This window comes from Entelurus aequoreus, linkage group LG07, assembly GCF_033978785.1.
Source record: "Entelurus aequoreus isolate RoL-2023_Sb linkage group LG07, RoL_Eaeq_v1.1, whole genome shotgun sequence".
In the NCBI taxonomy this organism is placed as follows: Eukaryota; Metazoa; Chordata; class Actinopteri; order Syngnathiformes; family Syngnathidae; genus Entelurus; species Entelurus aequoreus.
In genome coordinates, this window is record NC_084737.1 from 54,352,422 (window position 1) to 54,375,132 (window position 22,711).

The window sequence follows — 22,711 nt, forward strand, 5'->3', positions numbered from 1 at the left end:
TATTCCAAGTTGATTTGGATAATTTTACAATTTCTAAGTTCTGTTTTCCTTGTAAAATCTAACATCTTTATGTCTTTTATCTGTTATTGAAGAGAGTGTTTAGAGAGTAGCGGAAAAAACCTGAAAGACCAGCACCCACCACTGATCAGCATATATTCTGCCTATACAGCAGAGGTGTGAACTCGAGTCACATGACTTTGACTCGAGTCAGACTCGAGTCATGAATTTGATGACTTTAAACTCGACTTGACAAAATGTAAAGAGACTTGCAACTCGACTTAGACTTTAACATCAATGACTTGTGACTTCACTTGGACTTGAGCCTTTTGACTTGACAAGACTTGCTACTTTCCCTAAAACCCAAAGATTAAAAAGTTATTCAGGAGCGCTCTGTATCTTTCAATGTGTACGTGTGTACAACATCCAATCAAATTACATCCACGTTGTTTTCATCCCACAGCATTCATCCAATCAAATAGCAGGACAATCAACAAAGAAGAGCTGTCAAACAACGCGCCAGTGAGAAAAAGTTATACCAAATATAGTTTCGTTCGGGTATTAAAACTACGAGGTGATCAACAAAAAACGAATTGCAGTATACAAAGCATGCGGTTCGAAGATTACAGACGGAGACGCAACAACTTCCAGCTTCGTTCGACATTTGAAGTTGCACAAAGAACGATAAGTTTTGAATGTAAGCTAACGTTTATTGGCTAAGTAATGTAACTTTTATTTGCTGTGTAGTTGTATCTGTGAGGCTGTAAACTCACTGCTAACGTTATAACGTTATTGCAAACACGGCAATCTGTTGCGTCCACTGCAGTTCATATGTGTACCGTTTTAGCTAGCTTTCCGACATACTGCTGGTTGTTTACCACACAGCAGCCATGGTGGCATCATACTACGCCCCCATCGTGCACAAATGACTGACAGACTCTTGGCCAATTTGGTGTTTTACAAATGCAATGCAGCATAGGGCCCCGACATATAAAAAGTAGAACTCTGTTCATTGTTATGTTCATGTATTGGTTATGTTTTTCATGTGTACGCACACATAAACACACATGCAGTATGAGATGGGGGAGGCCTCTGCCAACAATTGATTCCCGCCGCGGTAAAGCGCACACTTGTTAAAGCGCACACTTGTTAAAGCTTTAATGCTGGTCTTTGTCGGTCCACAAATGATTACTACATGTAAGACGAACACTTTATATTTCTGGTTGTCATAAGGATGTGGGTTTGAAAATATTTAGGCCTTTATCGTGTCTGAAAATGTAAACAGTTGGCCATTTCTATGGTATTAATTGTAAAGGACTGTTGTTGATCCAATGTTGATGTGCTAAAACCTCTTTCTTGTTTAAAAGCTACATACGATATTAACTGTAATTTGTTCATACACATAATAATTATTAATAAAGTGTTTGGATGTATTCATTAAATCAATGATTTCTTGGTTGCCAAAAAAGGATACAAAGTAATATTTTGATATTGACAGATGTCATCTATCCATAAATACCTTTAGAGGCCTACTGAAAGCCACTACTACCGACCACGCAGTCTGATAGTTTATATATCAATGATGAAATCTTAACATTGCAACACATGCCAACACGGCCGGGTTAACTTATAAAGTGACATTTTAAAATTCCCGGGAAATACCCGGCTGAAACATCGCGGTATGATGACGTATGCGCGTGACGAAGTCCGAGTAACGGAAGTTATGGTACCCCGTAGAATCCTATACAAAAAGCTCTGTTTTCATTTCATAATTCCACAGTATTCTGGACATCTTTTGCAATTTTTTTAATGAACAATGAAGGCTGCAAAGAAGACAGTTGTAGGTGGGATCAGTGTATTAGCAGCGGACTACAGCAACACAACCAGGAGGACTTTGTTGGAGCGCTAGCCGCGCTAGCCGCGCTAGCCGCGCTAGCCGCGCTAGCCGCCGACTTCACCTTGACTCCCTACGTCTCCGGGCCGCCAAACGCATCGGGTGAAGTCCTTCGTCCTTCTGCCGATCGCTGGAACGCAGATGAGCACGGGTGTTGATGAGCAAATGAGGGCTGGCTGGCGTAGGTGGAGAGCTAATGTTTTTAGCATAGCTCTGTGCAGTCCGGTTGCTAAGTTAGCTTCAATGGCGTCGTTAGCACAGCATTGTTAACCTTCGCCAGCCTGGAAAGCATTAACCGTGTATTTACATGTCCACGGTTTAATAGTATTGTTGATTTTCTATCTATACTTCCAGTCAGGGGTTTATTAGGGTCCGCACAGGACCTTTTCAAAAGGAATCCCAAAGGGAGTCCTTTTGCAATGGGACGAAAGGACCCTATTGAAATTGTAATGTTTTATTATTATTATTATTATTCTCCTTCCGCACCGTCGCGCACTACTTCGCCCCCCTTAACATGCTTCAAAACTCACCAAATTTTTTCCACACATTGGAAAAGAAGTCCAGACCACATAATCAAAAAACCTAACCCAAAAAATCACAATTGCGCTCTAGCGCCCCCTAGGAAGACAACCTACGCTAACTCCCACTAGGAAGGTCGTAGAGACATGAAACAAAAACCAGTATGTAGGTCTCACTTAGACCTACAATTCATAATTTCACTTCTTCGGGCAAAAACCAACAGGAAGTTGGCAATTTCCCATTTTAGACCAAAATTTACTAAAAACACTGTTTTTTACGTCTTTGACCTCTAATTTGACCCCCTTAAAATACTTCAAAACTCACCAAACTTCTCACACACATTGGGACAGTTGGGATTTAAGATCTAAAAAAAAAACCGAACCCCAAAACTCAAAATTGTGCTCTACATAATTTTTGGAAAAAACTGACAAAAAACTGCTCCTCAGAGGAAAACTCTGACAAAACTGCTTGTAACTTCCGGTAGGAACGTCGTAGAGACATGAAAAAAATACCTCTACGTAGGTCTCATTTAGACCTACATTTCATACATTGACACCCTTCAGCAAAAATCAACAGGAAGTTTGTTATCTCCATTTCAAAACAACATTTTTGTACCAAACGGTCACCAAACATCAAACGTTATCTCCTCTGAGCGCGTTTGTCGTTTCCGCTTCAAACTGCTACAGGAGAGAGATTGAACCCTTCTGATTAAAAGTTGACGACGGATAATGATTAAGTGCTACCGTTTTGATTTTACGAGCCTTCAAAGACCCGCAGCACTGATGCTGCTACGGTGCCAAAAATGACAACGAAACTGCGATTAGACCTTCTTTGGCCTCAATACACACAATAGCCTATAATGACAATGTGAACTCAGACACAACTTCCTCTAACTCCCAGTACCAATATCGTAGAGACACGAAACAAAAACCTCTATGTAGGTCTCACTCAGGACTACCACTGGACAAAAGTATTGGACACCTAGGACTAGCACCTGCCAGAAGGCGGACCCGACCAATGCTGCTTGCAGCTTTAATTAGGGTCCGCACAGGACCTTTTCAAAAGGAATCCCAAAGGGAGTCCTTTTGCAATGGGACGAAAGGACCCTATTGAAATTGTAATGTTTTATTAGGGTCCGCCCTGTACCCTGTACAAAGGACTCCCTCAGGGAGTCCTTTGTACTGGTTACAAAGGAACCTATTGTTTTTGTAATGTTTTATTATTCTTTGTTTCTTCTTCCGCAGCTTTGCGCACTACTACGCCCCCCTTAACATGCTTCAAAACTCACCAAATTTTTTACACACATCCAAAAAGTGTGCCAGCAGACTTTAGTCAAAAAACCAAACCCAAAAAAATACACTTGCTCTCTAGCGCCCCCTAGGTAGAAAACTGCCTATAACTCCCACTAGGAAGGTCGTAGAGACATGAAACAAAAACCTGTATGTAGGTCTCAGTTAGACCTACAATTCATAATTTTACTTCTTCGGGCGAAAACCAACAGGAAGTTGGCAATTTCCCCTTCAAGACAAAAAATGACTAAAAACACTCATTTTTGATTTTTGAGCTGTAATTTGACCCCCTTAAAATACTTCAAAACTCACCAAAATTCGCACACACATCGGGACTGCGGGAAACTGCGATCTAAAAAAAAAACCGAATCCCAAAAATCAAAATTGTGCTCTACATAATTTTTGGGAAAAAAAGAGAAAAAACTGCTCCTCAGAGGAAAAATCTGACAAAACTGCTTGTAACTTCCGGTAGGAACGTCGTAGAGACATGAAAAAAATACCTCTATGTAGGTCTTGCCTGGACCTACATTTCATAGATTGACATCCTTCAGCAAAAATCAACAGGAAGTTTGCTATTTCTCCTTCAAACCATCATTTTTGTTACAACCGGTCACCAAACATCAAACATTATCTCCTCTGAGTGCGTTTGTCGTTTCGGCTTCAAACTGCTACAGGAGAGAGATTGAACCCTTCTGATTAAAAGTTGACGAAAGAGTGGTGATTAGTGCTACCGTTTTGATTTTACGCGCCTTCAAAGACCCGCAGCACTAAAGTTGCTACGGTGCCAAAAATGACAACGAAACTGCGATTAGACCTTCTTTGGCCTCAATACACACAATAGCCTATAATGACAATGTGAACTCAGACACAACTTCCTCTACCTCCCAGTACCAATATCGTAGAGACACGAAACAAAAACCTCTATGTAGGTCTCACTCAGGACTACCACTGGACAAAAGTATTGGACACCTAGGACTAGCACCTGCCAGAAGGCGGACCCGACCAATGCTGCTTGCAGCTTTAATTAGGGTCCGCACAGGACCTTTTCAAAAGGAATCCCAAAGGGAGTCCTTTTGCAATGGGACGAAAGGACCCTATTGAAATTGTAATGTTTTATTATTCTTTATTATTATTATTATTATTATTATACCGCAGCTTTGCGCACTACTTCGCCCCCCTTAACATGCTTCAAAACTCACCAAATTTTTTACACACATCCAAAAAGTGTGCCAGCAGACTTTAATATAAAAACCTAACCCCAAAACACAAAATTGAGCTCTAGCGCCCCCTAGGAAAAAAAAAAAACAAACTGCCTGTAACTCCCACTAGGAAGGTCGTAGAGACATGAAACAAAAACCTGTATGTAGGTCTGCTCTAGACCTACAACTCATAATGACACATTCTCGGGCGAAAATCAACAGGAAATTGGCAATTTACCATTTTTGACAAAAATGTCCTAAAAACACTGTTTTTTACATCTTTGACCTCTAATTTGACCCCCTTAAAATACTTCAAAACTCACCAAACTTCTCACACACATCGGGACTGGTAGAAATTGCGCTCTCAAAAAATAACCGAACCCCGAAACTCAAAATTGTGCTCTACAGCAATTTTTTTATAAAACTGACAAAAAACTGCTCCTCAGAGGAAAACTCTGACAAAACTGCTTGTAACTTCCGGTAGGAACGTCGTAGAGACATGAAAAAAATACCTCTACGTAGGTCTCATTTAGACCTACATTTCATACATTGACACCCTTCAGCAAAAATCAACAGGAAGTTTGTTATCTCCATTTCAAAACAACATTTTTGTACCAAACGGTCACCAAACATCAAACATTATCTCCTCTGAGCGCGTTTGTCGTTTCGGCTTCAAACTGCTACAGGAGAGAGATTGAACCCTTCTGATTAAAAGTTGACGACGGATAATGATTAAGTGCTACCGTTTTGATTTTACGAGCCTTCAAAGACCCGCAGCACTGATGCTGCTACGGTGCCAAAAATGACAACGAAACTGCGATTAGACCTTCTTTGGCCTCAATACACACAATACCCTATAATGACAATGTGAACTCAGACTCAACTTCATCTAACTCCCAGTACGAATATCGTAGAGACACGAAACAAAAACCTCTATGTAGGTCTCACTCAGGACTACCACTGGACTAAAGTATTGGACACCTAGGACTAGCACCTGCCAGAAGGCGGACCCGACCAATGCTGCTTGCAGCTTTAATTAGGGTCCGCACAGGACCTTTTCAAAAGGAATCCCAAAGGGAGTCCTTTTGCAATGGGACGAAAGGACCCTATTGAAATTGTAATGTTTTATTATACTTCTTTGTTTCTTCTTCCGCAGCTTTGCGCACTACTTCGCCCCCCTTAACATGCTTCAAAACTCACCAAATTTTTTACACACATCCAAAAAGTGTGCCAGCAGACTTTAGTCAAAAAACCAAACCCAAAAAATCCCAATTGCACTCTAGCGCCCCCTAGGTAGAAAACTGCCTCTAACTCCCACTAGGAAGGTCGTAGAGACATGAAACAAAAACCTGTATGTAGGTCTCAGTTAGACCTACAATTCATAATTTTACTTCTTCGGGCGAAAACCAACAGGAAGTTGGCAATTTCCCCTTCAAGACAAAAAATGACTAAAAACACTCATTTTTGATTTTTGAGCTGTAATTTGACCCCCTTAAAATACTTCAAAACTCACCAAAATTCGCACACACATCGGGACTGCGGGAAACTGCGATCTAAAAAAAAAACCGAATCCCAAAACTCAAAATTGTGCTCTACATAATTTTTGGGAAAAAAAGAGAAAAAACTGCTCCTCAGAGGAAAAATCTGACAAAACTGCTTGTAACTTCCGGTAGGAACGTCGTAGAGACATGAAAAAAATACCTCTATGTAGGTCTTGCCTGGACCTACATTTCATAGATTGACATCCTTCAGCAAAAATCAACAGGAAGTTTGCTATTTCTCCTTCAAACCATCATTTTTGTTACAACCGGTCACCAAACATCAAACATTATCTCCTCTGAGTGCGTTTGTCGTTTCGGCTTCAAACTGCTGCAGGAGAGAGATTGAACCCTTCTGATTAAAAGTTGACGAAAGAGTGGTGATTAGTGCTACCGTTTTGATTTTACGAGCCTTCAAAGACCCGCAGCAGTAAAGTTGCTACGGTGCCAAAAATGACAACGAAACTGCGATTAGACCTTCTTTGGCCTCAATACACACAATACCCTATAATGACAATGTGAACTCAGACACAACTTCCTCTAACTCCCAGTACCAATATCGTAGAGACACGAAACAAAAACCTCTATGTAGGTCTCACTCAGGACTACCACTGGACAAAAGTATTGGACACCTAGGACTAGCACCTGCCAGAAGGCGGACCCGACCAATGCTGCTTGCAGCTTTAATTATTATTATTATTATTCTTCCGCAGCTTTGCGCACTACTTCGCCCCCCTTAACATGCTTCAAAACTCACCAAATTTTTTACACACATCCAAAAAGTGTGCCAGCAGATTTTAGTCAAAAAACCAAACCCAAAAAAATACACTTGCTCTCTAGCGCCCCCTAGGTAGAAAACTGCCTATAACTCCCACTAGGAAGGTCGTAGAGACATGAAACCAAAACCTGTATGTAGGTCTCAGTTAGACCTACAATTCATAATTTCACTTCTTCGGGCGAAAACCAACAGGAAGTTGGCAATTTCCCCTTCAAGACAAAAAATGACTAAAAACACTCATTTTTGATTTTTGACCTCTAATTTGACCCCCTTAAAATACTTCAAAACTCACCAAACTTCTCACACACATTGGGACTGGTGGAAACTGTGATCTAAAAAAAAAACCGAACCCCAAAACTCAAAATTGTGCTCTACATAATTTTTGGAAAAAAAAGACAAAAAACTGCTCCTCAGAGGAAAACTCTGACAAAACTGCTTGTAACTTTCGGTAGGAACGTCGTAGAGACATGAAAAAAATACCTCTACGTAGGTCTCATTTAGACCTACATTTCATACATTTACACCCTTCAGCAAATATCAACAGGAAGTTTGTTATCTCCATTTCAAAACAACATTTTTGTACCAAACGGTCACCAAACATCAAACATTATCTCCTCTGAGCGCGTTTGTCGTTTCGGCTTCAAACTGCTACAGGAGAGAGATTGAACCCTTCTGATTAAAAGTTCACGACGGCGTTTTAATAAGTGCTACCGTTTTGATTTTACGAGCCTTCAAAGACCCGCAGCACTGATGCTGCTACGGTGCCAAAAATGACAACGAAACTGCAATTAGACCTTCTTTGGCCTCAATACACACAATAGCCTATAATGACAATGTGAACTCAGACACAACTTCCTCTAACTCCCAGTACCAATATCGTAGAGACACGCAACAAAAACCTCTATGTAGGTCTCACTCAGGACTACCACTGGACTAAAGTATTGGACACCTAGGACTAGCACCTGCCAGAAGGCGGACCCGACCAATGCTGCTTGCAGCTTTAATTATTCTTTGTTTCTTCTTCCGCAGCTTTGCGCACTACTACGCCCCCCTTAACATGCTTCAAAACTCACCAAATTTTTTACACACATCCAAAAAGTGTGCCAGCAGACTTTAGTCAAAAAACCAAACCCAAAAAATCCCAATTGCACTCTAGCGCCCCCTAGGTAGAAAACTGCCTCTAACTCCCACTAGGAAGGTCGTAGAGACATGAAACAAAAACCTGTATGTAGGTCTCAGTTAGACCTACAATTCATAATTTTACTTCTTCGGGCGAAAACCAACAGGAAGTTGGCAATTTCCCCTTCAAGACAAAAAATGACTAAAAACACTCATTTTTGATTTTTGAGCTGTAATTTGACCCCCTTAAAATACTTCAAAACTCACCAAAATTCGCACACACATCGGGACTGCAGGAAACTGCGATCTAAAAAAAAAACCGAATCCCAAAAATCAAAATTGTGCTCTACATAATTTTTGGGAAAAAAAGAGAAAAAACTGCTCCTCAGAGGAAAAATCTGACAAAACTGCTTGTAACTTCCGGTAGGAACGTCGTAGAGACATGAAAAAAATACCTCTATGTAGGTCTTGCCTGGACCTACATTTCATAGATTGACATCCTTCAGCAAAAATCAACAGGAAGTTTGCTATTTCTCCTTCTAACCATCATTTTTGTTACAACCGGTCACCAAACATCAAACATTATCTCCTCTGAGTGCGTTTGTCGTTTCGGCTTCAAACTGCTACAGGAGAGAGATTGAACCCTTCTGATTAAAAGTTGACGAAAGAGTGGTGATTAGTGCTACCGTTTTGATTTTACGCGCCTTCAAAGACCCGCAGCACTAAAGTTGCTACGGTGCCAAAAATGACAACGAAACTGCGATTAGACCTTCTCAATAGCCTGGCCTCAATATGTAGGTCTCACTCAGGACTACCACTGGACAAAAGTATTGGACACCTAGGACTAGCACCTGCCAGAAGGCGGACCCGACCAATGCTGCTTGTTATTATTATTCTTCCGCAGCTTTGCGCACTACTACGCCCCCCTTAACATGCTTCAAAACTCACCAAATTTTTTACACACATCCAAAAAGTGTGCCAGCAGACTTTAGTCAAAAAACCAAACCCAAAAAAATACACTTGCTCTCTAGCGCCCCCTAGGTAGAAAACTGCCTATAACTCCCACTAGGAAGGTCGTAGAGACATGAAACCAAAACTTGTATGTAGGTCTCAGTTACACCTACAATTCATAATTTCACTTCTTCGGGCGAAAACCAACAGGAAGTTGGCAATTTCCCCTTCAAGACAAAAAATGACTAAAAACACTCATTTTTGATTTTTGACCTCTAATTTGACCCCCTTAAAATACTTCAAAACTCACCAAACTTCTCACACACATTGGGACTGGTGGAAACTGCGATCTAAAAAAAAAACCGAATCCCAAAACTCAAAATTGTGCTCTACATAATTTTTGGAAAAAAAAGACAAAAAACTGCTCCTCAGAGGAAAAATCTGACAAAACTGCTTGTAACTTCCGGTAGGAACGTCGTAGAGACATGAAAAAAATACCTCTACGTAGGTCTCATTTAGACCTACATTTCATACATTGACACCCTTCAGCAAAAATCAACAGGAAGTTTGTTATCTCCATTTCAAAACAACATTTTTGTACCAAACGGTCACCAAACATCAAACATTATCTCCTCTGAGCGCGTTTGTCGTTTCGGCTTCAAACTGCTACAGGAGAGAGATTGAACCCTTCTGATTAAAAGTTGACGAAAGTGTGGTGATTAGTGCTACCGTTTTGATTTTACGCGCCTTCAAAGACCCGCAGCACTGATGCTGCTACGGTGCCAAAAATGACAACGAAACTGCAATTAGACCTTCTTTGGCCTCAATACACACAATACCCTATAATGACAATGTGAACTCAGACACAACTTCCTCTAACTCCCAGTACCAATATCGTAGAGACACGAAACAAAAACCTCTATGTAGGTCTCACTCAGGACTACCACTGGACAAAAGTATTGGACACCTAGGACTAGCACCTGCCAGAAGGCGGACCCGACCAATGCTGCTTGCAGCTTTAATTTATTTTGTTTCTATATGCAGTTAAGCACGATGCTATCACGTTAGTTCGTAGCTAAAGCATTTCGCCGATGTATTGTCGTGGAGATAAAAGGCACTGAATGTCCATTTCGCGTTCTCGACTCTCATTTTCAAGAGGATATAGTATCCGAGGTGGTTTAAAATACAAATCTGTGATCTACAATAGAAAAAGGAGAGAGTGTGGAATCCAATGAGCCAGCTTGTACCTAAGTTACGGTCAGAGCGAAAAAAGATACGTCCATCACTGTCTCTCAAGTCCTTCACTGTAACGTTCCTCATCTACGAATCTTTCATCCTCGCTCAAATTAATGGGGTAATCATCACTTTCTCGGTCCGAATCTCTCTCGCTCCATTGTAAACAATGGGGAATTGTGAGGAATTCTAGCTCCTGTGACGTCACGCTACTTCCGGTACAGGCAAGGCTTTTTTTTATCAGCGAGCAAAAGTTGCGAACTTTATCGTCGATTTTCTCTACTAAATCCTTTCAGCAAAAATATGGCAATATCGCGAAATGATCAAGTATGACACATAGAATGGATCTGCTATTCCCGTTTAAATTTTAAAAAATCATTTCAGTAGGCCTTTAGGAGATGTACACATGACATGTGTCAATATCAAAATATTATTTCTAATCACTAAGATGTTCTTTGAGGTTGATTTCATCTTTTAAAGGGTACTTCAACACGTAAACAGTACAGTATGTACTTTATTATCATACACGTAACTCGCTTGGATGAATACATCCAAACACCTGATTAATATTTATTATGTGCATGAACAAAGAGCAGTTATTATTGTATGTAGCTTCTGAACAAGAAAGAGGTTTTAGCACATTAACATCGGATCAATAAGAGTCCTTTACAGTCCCATTATTATCATAGAATAGGCCAACTCTGTCATTGTTCAAACACGATAAAGGCTTAAATAACCATACTTGCCAACCTTGAGACCTCCGATACCGGGAGGTGGGGGCGTGGTCGGGGGTGGGGGGTGGTTGGGTTAAGAGGGGAATATATTTAAGCTAGAATTTACCAACCCAAGTATTTCATATATATATATATATATATATATATATATATATATATATATATATATATATATATATATATATATATATATATATATATATATATATATATATATATATATGTATGAAATACTCGACTTTCAGTGAATTCTAGCTATATATATATATATATATATATATATATATATATATATATATATATATATATATATATATATATATATATATATATATATATATATATATATATATATATATTTATTTTATTATACATATAAATAAAAGAAATACTTGAATTTCAGTGTTCTGAAGGCTATCCAGTAGATGGCAGTATTGGCTGTTTACGGCAGACGAACTGCTTTACGGTAGACTAAACGTGACTGCTGTTGTTGTGTGTTGTTACCGCGCTGGGAGGACGTTAATGAAACTGCCTAACAATAAACCCACATAAGAAACCAAGAACTCTCCCTCGATCATTGTACAGTTATGATGTCATTGGGCAGGCAAGCTGTTTATATTGTGGGAAAGCGGACGTGAGAACAGGCTGTCCCCACTCAGGTCCGCATTGAGCTGGAGGGGGCGTGGCCTCCACCTCCGGCTGAATACCGGGAGTTTGTCGGGAGAACATTTCTGCTGGGAGGTTATCGGGAGAGGCGCTGAATACCGGGAGTCTCCCGGTAAAAACGGGAGGGTTGGCAAGTATGTAAATAACACACATCTTAATGATAACCACAACTATAAGTGTTTGTCTTGCATGTAGTAATCAGTTGTCGACAGACAAAACCTTAAAACATAAGACGTGGTCCTGCGACACGGCAGCGAGAATACTTTTTTGACATGGAATCAGTTTTTGGTGCAACACCGATAGCAGCAAAGAATAGATTTGACTTACATTTGTGTCGATGTGACGATTGATGACTTGCCTGCTGTTGGCATCAGAGCAGTACAAATGAAATGTGTGCTCTTTACTATCTCCCTGGTGTGCACATATCGCCATGTAGAAAATGTTGAGTTCAAACCCCGGCCGAGTCATACCAAAGACTATAAAAATGGGACCCATTACCTCCCTGCTTGGCACTCAGCATCAAGGGTTGGAAATGAGGGTTAAATCACCAAAAATTATTCCCGGGCGCGGCCACCGCTGCTGCCCACTGCTCCCCTCACCTCCCAGGGGGTGATCAAGGGTGATTGGTCAAATGCAGAGAATAATTTCGCCACACCTAGTGTGTGCGTGACAATCATTGGTACTTTAAAGCCACACATTTTGGTTTTGGCGGCGACTTCCTTACCTCGCAAGGAAAAGCATCTGATTGACTCTTGTTCATAACTAACCCCTCGCCCAATTTTCAATGTACACCATTGATAAGTTGTGATTGGATATATTTCAAACTTGTCCCACCCATTGACAAGACGAAATTTATTATGATTGTATTTCTTTTCTGTCAACATTTTTGCTTCGTAAACTAACATGTCAGTTACTTGTTTTATTGTCTTAGTCAATGTGCCTTTGTTTTGATTACTGATCATCCTATTTGCTCTAAAGTAAAAAATTAATTAATAAATAAAAGAAAACAAACAGCTTCCAGCCCAGGGCGGGCACGGCTTACTCTGCCCACCCATTAGGGATGGGCGATACCACACCTTTAGGATTCGATACGATACTGATACTTTTTCTTGCATTTTCATCGATACCGATACCAATACAGATACCATTAATTTCTTATTGGCAATTTTTGTCAGTCAAAAATATTATTACTATTGTTATTATTTAAGACAAATCACAAGACAAATACAGACCATTTATACCACATTCATTATGGTCAATATATAATAAAAGTAAAATTAAAATAAATAACATAAATATGAAAAATTAATTAAATATAAACAAAAATATACGCATTTTCACTTTTCTTATTTCTCAAAAAAAAAGTATTGGTAGAAAAATCTTGAAAAAACATTTATTCATAACAATGTTATGTTTCAAACCTCTTTGTGGAAGTAAACTTATAACACTTCTCTGAAGCAAAGTCAATAATTTCCTTATCACAATAAACTAGGATTTCCTTGTCCTATAAACCTGCATACGAAAGACAGTTCCTTGAGAAAATGAACTTGGAAAAATTATCTACAAAAATGTCTGACACCATCACACCTTTAGTGTACTCGAGATATGTCGTCACACGTCACACTTTACTGATGTCTCAGATTGCTGTTCAGGAAAAGTAACATCGCTGTCGGCTGGCTGTGTGTGTGTTGCACGTTGACGACGCTCATTCGCTGTCTCCTGTGACGTGACTGGGCCAGCTCTATACCCTGCCAGGTACAGGGGTGTCCCAGCACATAGTAAGTTAAGTAAGTAATCAAAAACACCTGAAAATGATGCTTGCACCCCCCACACGCCGTTTTTTGGTTTATATCGATACTTTTTTCAGAAAAGTGATGCCAAATGAGTAGCGTGTGAGTATCGATATATCGATACCACAGGATCGATACGCACATCCCTACCACCCATTACATTACTGGTTGCTTTGCTCGACACCTCCTCGGGCAAAACCACAGAACTGACCTCAAGGACAAGATTATAGACCTGCACAAGACTGAAATGGACTACAAGTTTGACAATTAACACCTGAATGAGTCACACAAGGCGACAAGGAGACTTTGAAGAGATCACATGACAGCAAAATAGATGTGTTTGGCTTCCAATAAGCTGGACGTGTTTGTTTGCAGAGAAATGTTGAATACAAAATCTAACAACATCACTACTGTCAGACATGGAGGTGCAAATATTCTGTTTTGTAATGTTTCTCTCTCCAAAACCCTTGAATCCCTGCTGACCAACTTCAACAAAGTGCAGGTGCTACATTTAAAATACATGTCTGATCTCTGTGCTTACCAACAATACTTTCTGCACCAACTACTAAATTACCTTTTGTAAGGGCATCAAATACTTACTTACATGGTTCAAACAGAAATAAATGTTCAATCTTTATATACCGTTTTCTTTATTTTTTTTACACTCTCTGTTACACAGAACCTACTATAAAGTGATATACTGTTCTTATCTTTGTAAGGGTACACTTACTAAATCAACAAGGAATCAAATACTTAATTTCCCCACTGTATGTACACAGAATGAAATTATCTAAGCACAGGGAGAACATATAAACGCACAATTAAACTCCACACAGTCAATATTGTTATGGTAGAGATAAAATGTGAGTGTGTGTGTGTGAGTTACCAGGTCTAAGCTCTGTAGTTTGAATCCATACACAGCACCTCTCTTACTGCTGTTCATGTAATTCCCAAGCGCTAAGATGATCTGCAACAACAAACAGCAAGAAGATGTTAGGAAGAACAACACCAGTGATCCAATCATAATGGAAACAAACTGACCTCAAGTATTTTCTTCAGTTTCTGAGATGATTTAATGGAAACGGATGCAGCAATCATGGCATGGAGTTGCTATAAAAAGATGCAACATTGTTTGACAAGACCTACTCTCTTTACAGATTTATCATTTAGTTTGAACGTTTCCATCTACCGGTGTTAGCAGTTGCACATTGTCACAGAAGTTGCCCATAAAGGTCATAATGGACATGCGCTGGTTGAGTCTTTCAATTCGGCTGAACTGGATCATGAAGATGTCTTCGTCACTCAGTGCCTCCAAAGGTTTTCGGTCTCGCTCGTACTGACGTAGAAGCTTCACCTCGGCTTCTGTCGGCAGGAAACGCATCAGGCACTCCACAAAGTCAACTCGAACGGTCCGCAGATCAAACCTAGATGAGCAGAGTTCAAATTAGCGACATTATGTGACACAGGCTTGGTTCTCATGTCAGTCTTACGTGTGGATGGCACGGCAGATGACCTCTGGGCCCTGGCCAGCCTTTCTCAGTGTGATGGCCAAGTTCTTGGCTCGGTTGGCCTCCAGCAGAGAAACTCTAGACACAGCCTTCTGAGGAAGTTTCTGTCTGGATAGCGTTAAATCCATGGCTGGACCCTGAGCCTTTGTTTTAAAGAGCTCCTCAAAGACTTCCACATCCAAATCCTGGACACAAACAAAGTGAGTAAGAACATGCTCCAACAAGATTGAAGTATATCATAATTAGAATGGATTGGATTTTTGGCCTTTCTAGACTTTACAATGAAAACCATTATTCATTCAGTCCACATCCCCGAAGTGATGGTGGTAAACTACATCTGTAGACACGTTTGTACTGGGCTAGACTGACAAACATTCATTAACCTTTATGCACCCGGCATAAGTGTCTTCCCCTAGGACACTACAGCAGTGACTGTGGCTTAGTAACCACTGTTTGAAACGCCACCTTCCGGTTTCTGTTCAACCTGATTAAACCAAACAGGTGTTACCTGCAGGATGGCTTCATCGTCAATGTCGTTAAAGACCGTGCCGTTGATCTGACTCGGTTTCAGAGCAACCCAATTCAAGACTGGCATCCGAAACTTGGTCTGGATTGGTTTCTTTATCTTCACCGCTGTGAGTATTAAGCAAACAGACCATCATTTGACAGTGATATTCATTTTTCAAACATAGTTGGTGGTTTATGACGCTGGCAGATAATTGGATGATGGATGAATGAGTGGCAGAATTGATTGACAGGTGGATGATGGATTGTAAAATCATGGATGGAAGATGGGGAGAAGATGGATAGTTGTTTGACAGGTGGACAGTCAAGTAAACCTACAGAATAACTTGAGTGGTCCCTCTGACAGCAGAACAAAAAAAAACATGTGTTAGTGATTTCCTGATGGATAAACGCCACGAGAAATTTTTTTCTTAAAAGCGCCCTAGTCTTGCCTAAACCGGAAGCAAATTTACACGAAAGTAAATTTGTTGAAGGAAATTTCAACACTGAATATGTTTGTCTGCGCTCACCTGCCAGCCCAGAGTTGAAGATGACCGTGGGTGACCCTCCTGACCCTGGAAGTGGGGGGGCCACTGGGGGAGGAGGAGGAGGCATAGGGAGAGTGGACGAGAGCTCGCTAGTCCGACATGGAGGGGGCGGAGGAGGTGGGGGAGGAGGAGGAGCAGGGGGTGGCGGTGCCGGGTACAACCCGTTGGACACTGTCAAGAAAAAGATACTCCTTTATTGTTCAGGGTTGTACAGGAAGTATTCCACAACAATAATTAGTAAATATTTGCATTGGGATTGGTGTAGTTCACTCACCCGAACCTGGCATGGGTGGCGGTGGAGGAGGCGCGGGTAGGGATGGCATATCTAGAGCTCCCCCCATTCCTGATCCCATGGCATGATATGCGACCGTTTCTGGGCTGGATAGAAAGTAGAAATAGTTATTTGTGGTGTCCAAAGTCTAACCTGGGGGCCATTTTCAGCCCAAAGCTTGTTTTTGTTGGCCCGTTTGTTGGCATATCTACAAACTGAATAGACAAATAACTGTGTCTATTAGAACATTACCATAATGGTAAAGGTCCCACTGAAAATAAAACAATTACTACTTTACCTGGGGGAGAGATTGGAGCAGGGGGGAGGTGAGGGTGAGGCACAATTGACCACACCCCCATCACCTTCCCCTCTTTGGGGTTGAGGAGCTCCAGGGCCTCCTGCTTGTTGCGCCTCCTGGGCCTGACGCTCTAGACGACTCTGACGACGGATAGTCTGGTCTTTCTCCCGAACAATCCGCCGCAGTGTGTGTACCTGTGTGTTGGTGTTGGCATATACATCCTGTGCAACAAAACAATTGTCAAATTTAATTAACCATCATCCAAAATTCCAGTAATCCAATGAGCAGCCCTGCAATTTCATCATCTGTGTCCACTGTGAAGTGTTTGAAGAGTTGGCTTTGTTCTTAGTAACAGTACTGACTCTAAGCTGGTCCAGCTCCTTGTTGGTTTGCATCAGCTGCTTCTCAAGTTCGACGATCTTCAGCATTGCTTCGTTTTCCACATCGAGCAGACGTTCCGACATCTGAATAGAGAAAGATGTTAGCGAGTCAGCATCGGCTGTCTCTTTAATTCTGTCTTGGCAGCTTGTCTCACTGTGCTCAGGTTCTCCTCCAACTCTTCCACTCTTTCCAATGCAGCGGTTTTGGTCTCTGCATCTTCAAGTAGGGTCCCGACATCAAACACATTGTCCAGATATGCCTGAATCTGCACCTGCAGTCTGTCACTCTCTGTGTGCTTCACCCTCTGGTAGATGGAGGCGAGACAAGTTAATAATGTTCTTTGTTTTGCGTCCTGTCCTGTTGTTACACATCCAGAAAGACTGAGGACCCTCTTGTTACCTCTAGGTGTTCATCCAGGTTTAGTTTGGTAAAGTCGTACTGCAGATGAACTCTGAAGTTCATGTCTTCCACTGAGTGGACCACAATGTTGATAAACTGCATGCAGGCCACCTAAATATTAACAATAGGGACAAAACAAATGAGTCCTATTCAAATTCTACATGAACGGATTTGTCGTTTGTTGTTTTCATGGTAAGACCACAGTTTATAGAGTTTACCAAGAAATCAATGTTGTCATCTTCATTTTTGAAGTGTTCCATGAGTTTCTCAAAACGCATCGACTCTGAGCACACCTGCAGAAGATAAACCAATCAACCGGTCTGTCCATCACATTAGCTGGTGAGGCAACCAAGTAGATCGAGTGACCCTTGGCCATATTGACTTTGAGAATTTACCGTTTTGAAGTTGTCAAAGGCAGACAAGATAATTTCATGTCCTCCTCTGACCAAACACACCGCCGCTAACAATTCCAACACGAGAGCCTTTGTCCTACAGGGAAAGGACAAGTAGAGAAGTTCAGTTTGCAATTGTCTGGTTTTATGTAGTTTTTATGGCTTGTTTTAAAAGTTACATAGTACTTTTAGTATGTGTGTTCTAGTAACCTTGCATTCCTGTTGTTGAGGCTCAGAGCAATTTCGTTCACAGCGTGTGGATGAGACATGACCATGTTGAAACCGTACTGAGAAGGAACAATCCGTGCATTAGTCTTAAGAGACATTAAGAGTTGTTTAGTTCCTATGATGTCTTTTTACATCTCTAGATTCCATCCATTTCCACAAATTCTACATACAGGAGAAACAGAGAAAGCTTCACCTGGTAGTTCATGATAGCTCGAAGACACATGATGCACACATGGACGTCATCTTTCTTACACACCAGTCTGGAATTTTTCAGAGTGCGACTACTGGGCAGCGTGTTGGAGCGAGTCACCAACGTGGAACTACTAACAAAATGTAACATTATCAGGGACTTTACAACCTCCCAAGAGTCCTTCTCCTTTTCTCTTTATTACCTGATGGAGTGTCGTGCTGTTCTGGGTACAGAGGAGGACGGGGAAGGGAGACTGCAGTCACCATGGAGATCTTCTATGGACCGACTCCATGGAGAGTCAATAGAAGCTGCATCTCCTCCAGACTCTGACTGCTCGCCATCAAACCTGCAGAGTAAATGTTGGTCTTAGCCGACTCGACAAATAAGATGTTGCTTTACTTTTTCTTATTGACTAGTGCAGCGTGGCCCAGTGTCAGGGATGCAGTTGAACTGTTCAGAAACAGTAACAGAACAAAAGCAGTTATAATCGTCTGACATCAAATGAGTTTAAGATTCACACTGTGAGAATGTTTGGTCTTGGATAAACTCTAGCTTGTCAAGACTTCTCAAGATGATTGCCTGAGAGCAATGAAACATTTTGTGGACTTACGTGACAGCATACTGTGCAAAGGACAAATACTCCACAAGAACGTCCAGACCTCGATTCTCCTCATTTAGAAACTCTCTCACCCAACTGCACACAAGAGATCAGGTCAGACACACACATAGGTCAGACAGGGACAAGCAAAATCAAATCGTACCCGATGTGGTTTGTGCGAAGAGAAATCTCAAGTTCTCGGAGTGTCTGCGTTGACTCTTGGACCCTTCTCCTGAATTTCTGCAGACACAGACGTAGTCAGGATTAAGTGTTGGATTTTATAAAAGACCTGGATTATAAAAACCTAAGTTTTTTTATGTTAAAGTAAAAACATGGTAACAGCTGTCTTCCTTCAACACTTGGAAGGTGCTACACTCTTTTGAATTCACTTTTTTTTATAGTGACGTAAATAATGGCAAATGTTCTAAGTCAAAAACAAAGAAAGTGGGTTTAAAACAGTATTGAGAGAAGAACAATGGTGAGTGGATGTGTGGAATGTGTGGTGAAACATTGGTGAAAAAAATATAATGAGAGTCACTTTTGTGAACACTCCCAAAAACTCCACATGCCAAGGTTTTTAGAGCTATCTAAAAACATATTTGAGACGCCAAGCAAATAAATTGATTGATCGTCTGTGACAAGACCATGAAAAAGCAGAAGCTCTTGATCAAGTCATCTAGTCGCATGAGGCTTCTTTCAAGACTTCAGGCCTTCTTACTTTTTTCAACGTAAGCATAAAAATGTTTCAGTTGTGGCCACATATGGCACCAAATGTTCTGGCTTGAGCCTTTCCTCTCATATTGAAAATATGTGACACTTATTCAAGCAGTATCGAGAGGAACGTGTTAAACGTGTTACTGGAAAACCAGCTGGTTGTACTATTGAGACTTGAGGTACTCCACAGTTGTTGTTAGGGTATTGGTAGAAGGGGGAGAAGATATGTCAACCTGAAAATTCCTATTTGTTTTCCACAGAGGACGTTTTTGTTGGTTTTCAGGTACCATGTATGTGAAAGTGACGGATGTGGATGATAAACATACAAGAGTCTTTTCAAAAAGGAGCTGAGGGTTTTGTTTTCTGTTTGACAACACACAAACACAGCGTCCATCTTTTTTCCCCAGGCTTACCTTGCGTGTGACCGCTGGGTCGAGAAATCCTCGAAGCTTCTGGATGTACGTGTGTGGAGGGTTTTTCACTTGGAATCTCTCCTACGTTGCAAACATCAAACATTATGTCATTTACCAAATCTGAAATAGTTTGTATGTTTATTTGACCCCTTAAATCCTGGGCTTAAGAGACTTGCTATTAAAAAGATCAAACAAATTCAACATTGTGTCATGGATGTGTTGTGAAAGTAAATACTTGGTTAGTGTAGAGTTACAGTATCTTTACTACTGGATCAGAATAAAGGTTTTAGCCGTAAAGGAATGATACTTTAAGGGTGTTAGCTTTCAAACACTGCTAAGTCATTTTCATTCATGTTTTGTCTTACAAAATTATTCATGACAAATGTTGCTCTCTGACTGCTTGCTTGTTTTACACACATTTAAATGCTTGTGCGGTGAATTGTCTTCTCTTCTTATAAAATTGCTTTTGGCTGACGTTCTTCCAGTTACAGAGCATGGGTATATTGATACAAGCGTTACCATAGCAACACATGCTGCCCCCAGTACTGTAGGGTTTAAAAGGTGAAGATGCTGCTTAGTAAGGAAAGACAAGCATCAATCAAATCTCCTACCTGATCACAGATCAGCTCCCACTTCTTCTCGTTGTCATAGGAACGCAACAGACGCACCTTGTCTGGAGGAAGGTTCATGGAATTCTGAAATATCATTTTCAAAAAATACACGTTTATTTTTGATAAAACTCCCGTCCGGATCCGATTATCCTACAGGCATCTAAAGACGTCAGTACGGGATCTACCTGTCTGGTTAGGTAGCTCGTGTACATGCCGTTGTGTAGTGTGTTCTTTCTCAGTGTGTGCATCTGCGTGAGTGTTTGAGTGGTTACCAGGGCAATGGAAAACCTCTCCTCCAGCTCGGCGGCATCAGGCATTGGGAGTCGGACTGGTGCGGCTCTGGACCGGATCACAGCCAGCTGGCTCTCCATGCTCTCCGTGTTCCCCATCATACACACACACACACTTCACACTTGCATGAAAAACACACCCACCACAGACACACTCTCAGCACACACACACAAACATGTGGTCGGCCATCGCGCTCGAACACAACTGGAGGTGATGAAGGCCGTGTGTCCGTCCCTCCTCCCCTCTGTCCTTCTTCAGGTCGCCTGTCTCTCCTCACATCCGTCCGTCAATCCTCTCGCCAGTCCTTCCGTCTGTCTGTCCTCAGATGGTGAAATGGTCCCCCGTTCACTCCCCCCCCCCCCACTCCCCACCCCGTCTCACTCTTTGTCTCTGGCTCGCCACCACTGGTGATGATGTTGATCCTGCTGATGCTCAGCCGCGTGTGTGTTTGGTGTGTCTATATAAAAATGTGTGTGTTGCAGATCAGCCGGTTAATCCTCCCCCTCTCCTCCCCCACATGAAGAAAGCGAGTTGTTGCCACCTCCTCTTTGTCTCTCCTTCCTGGCCTCCCAGTCTTTGTTAGCTCGCTCCAGCCTTCCTCCTCCCTCTCTCCTCTGCATCCTCTCACAATGAGGGCTCTACTGCAACAAGCTCCGCCCCCCCGCAGGCTCATCCACTTCATTTTAAATGTTTTAAAACGCAGCGCCGGTGTTCAAAAAAAGGATTTTTAGTTCGAATCCGGATTATTTTTTGATAGATACTTTTAATCTAGTCCAGGGGTGTCAAACGTACGGCCCGCGGGCCTGATTCGGTTTTATCCGGCCCGCGGGATGAGTTTGCTAAGAATAAAAATGAGGCAATATTTTTGAATGAAAGAAACTGCTGTTCTAAATGTGTCCACTGGATGTCACAATAGCAATTATTTGTATCTTTGTAGATTATGCTACATATTAGGGGTGTGCGAAAAAATCGATTCAAATTCGAATCGCGATTCTCACGTTGTGCGATTCAGAATCGATTCTCATTTTAAAAAAATCGATTTTTTAATTAATTTTTATTATTATTATTATTTTATTTTTATTTTTTATTTTTTAATTAATCAATCCAACAAAACAATACACAGCAATACCATAACAATGCAATGCAATTCCAAAACCAAACCCAACCCAGCAACACTCAGAACGGCAATAAACAGAGCAATTGAGAGGAGACACAAACATGACACAGAACAAACCAAAAGTAGTGAAACAAAAATGAATGTTATCAACAACAGTATCAATATTAGTTAAAATTTCAAAATAGCAGTGATTAAAAAATCCCTCATTAACATTATCATTATACATTTATAAAATACAATAAAAATGAACAATAGTGTCACATTGGCTTACACTTGCATCGCATCTCATAAGCTTGACAACACACTGTGTCCAATATTTTCACAAAGATAAAATAAGTTATATTTTTGGTTCATTTAATAGTTAAAACAAATTTACATTATTGCAATCAGTTGATAAAACATTGTCCTTTACAATTATAAAAGCTTTTTACAAAAATCTACTACTCTGCTTGCATGTCAGCAGACTGGGGTAGATCCTGCTAAAATCCTATGTATTGAATGAATAGAGAATCGTTTTGAATCGGGAAAAAATCTTTTTTTT

General features: G+C 41.0%; 1 protein-coding gene across 3 annotated transcripts in view; it reads right to left on the reverse strand.

Annotated features, from left to right (window-relative positions):
- Positions 1-21,529, reverse strand: part of fmnl2b (formin-like 2b) — a 46,126-nt gene extending 24,597 nt beyond the window's left edge. Inside the window, exons 1-22 of one of the 3 annotated variants that reach the window (XM_062053985.1) lie at positions 21,035-21,529; positions 20,763-20,846; positions 20,152-20,232; positions 19,188-19,264; positions 19,037-19,120; positions 18,629-18,772; positions 18,430-18,559; positions 18,219-18,295; positions 18,012-18,105; positions 17,835-17,909; positions 17,617-17,727; positions 17,372-17,521; positions 17,199-17,300; positions 16,837-17,057; positions 16,542-16,645; positions 16,250-16,438; positions 16,059-16,079; positions 15,724-15,848; positions 15,198-15,400; positions 14,897-15,131; positions 14,749-14,817; positions 14,594-14,674 (exon numbers count right to left, since the gene is read on the reverse strand). In XM_062053985.1, the coding sequence (XP_061909969.1) occupies positions 14,594-14,674; positions 14,749-14,817; positions 14,897-15,131; positions 15,198-15,400; positions 15,724-15,848; positions 16,059-16,079; positions 16,250-16,438; positions 16,542-16,645; positions 16,837-17,057; positions 17,199-17,300; positions 17,372-17,521; positions 17,617-17,727; positions 17,835-17,909; positions 18,012-18,105; positions 18,219-18,295; positions 18,430-18,559; positions 18,629-18,772; positions 19,037-19,120; positions 19,188-19,264; positions 20,152-20,232; positions 20,763-20,846; positions 21,035-21,154 (2,577 nt within the window). In that variant the 5' untranslated portion in view covers positions 21,155-21,529. The remainder of the gene's footprint in view (positions 1-14,593; positions 14,675-14,748; positions 14,818-14,896; positions 15,132-15,197; positions 15,401-15,723; positions 15,849-16,058; positions 16,080-16,249; positions 16,439-16,541; positions 16,646-16,836; positions 17,058-17,198; positions 17,301-17,371; positions 17,522-17,616; positions 17,728-17,834; positions 17,910-18,011; positions 18,106-18,218; positions 18,296-18,429; positions 18,560-18,628; positions 18,773-19,036; positions 19,121-19,187; positions 19,265-20,151; positions 20,233-20,762; positions 20,847-21,034) is intronic. The other 2 variants (XM_062053986.1, XM_062053987.1) reach the window with 2 other exon arrangements.
- Between the last annotated feature and the right edge of the window lie 1,182 nt (positions 21,530-22,711).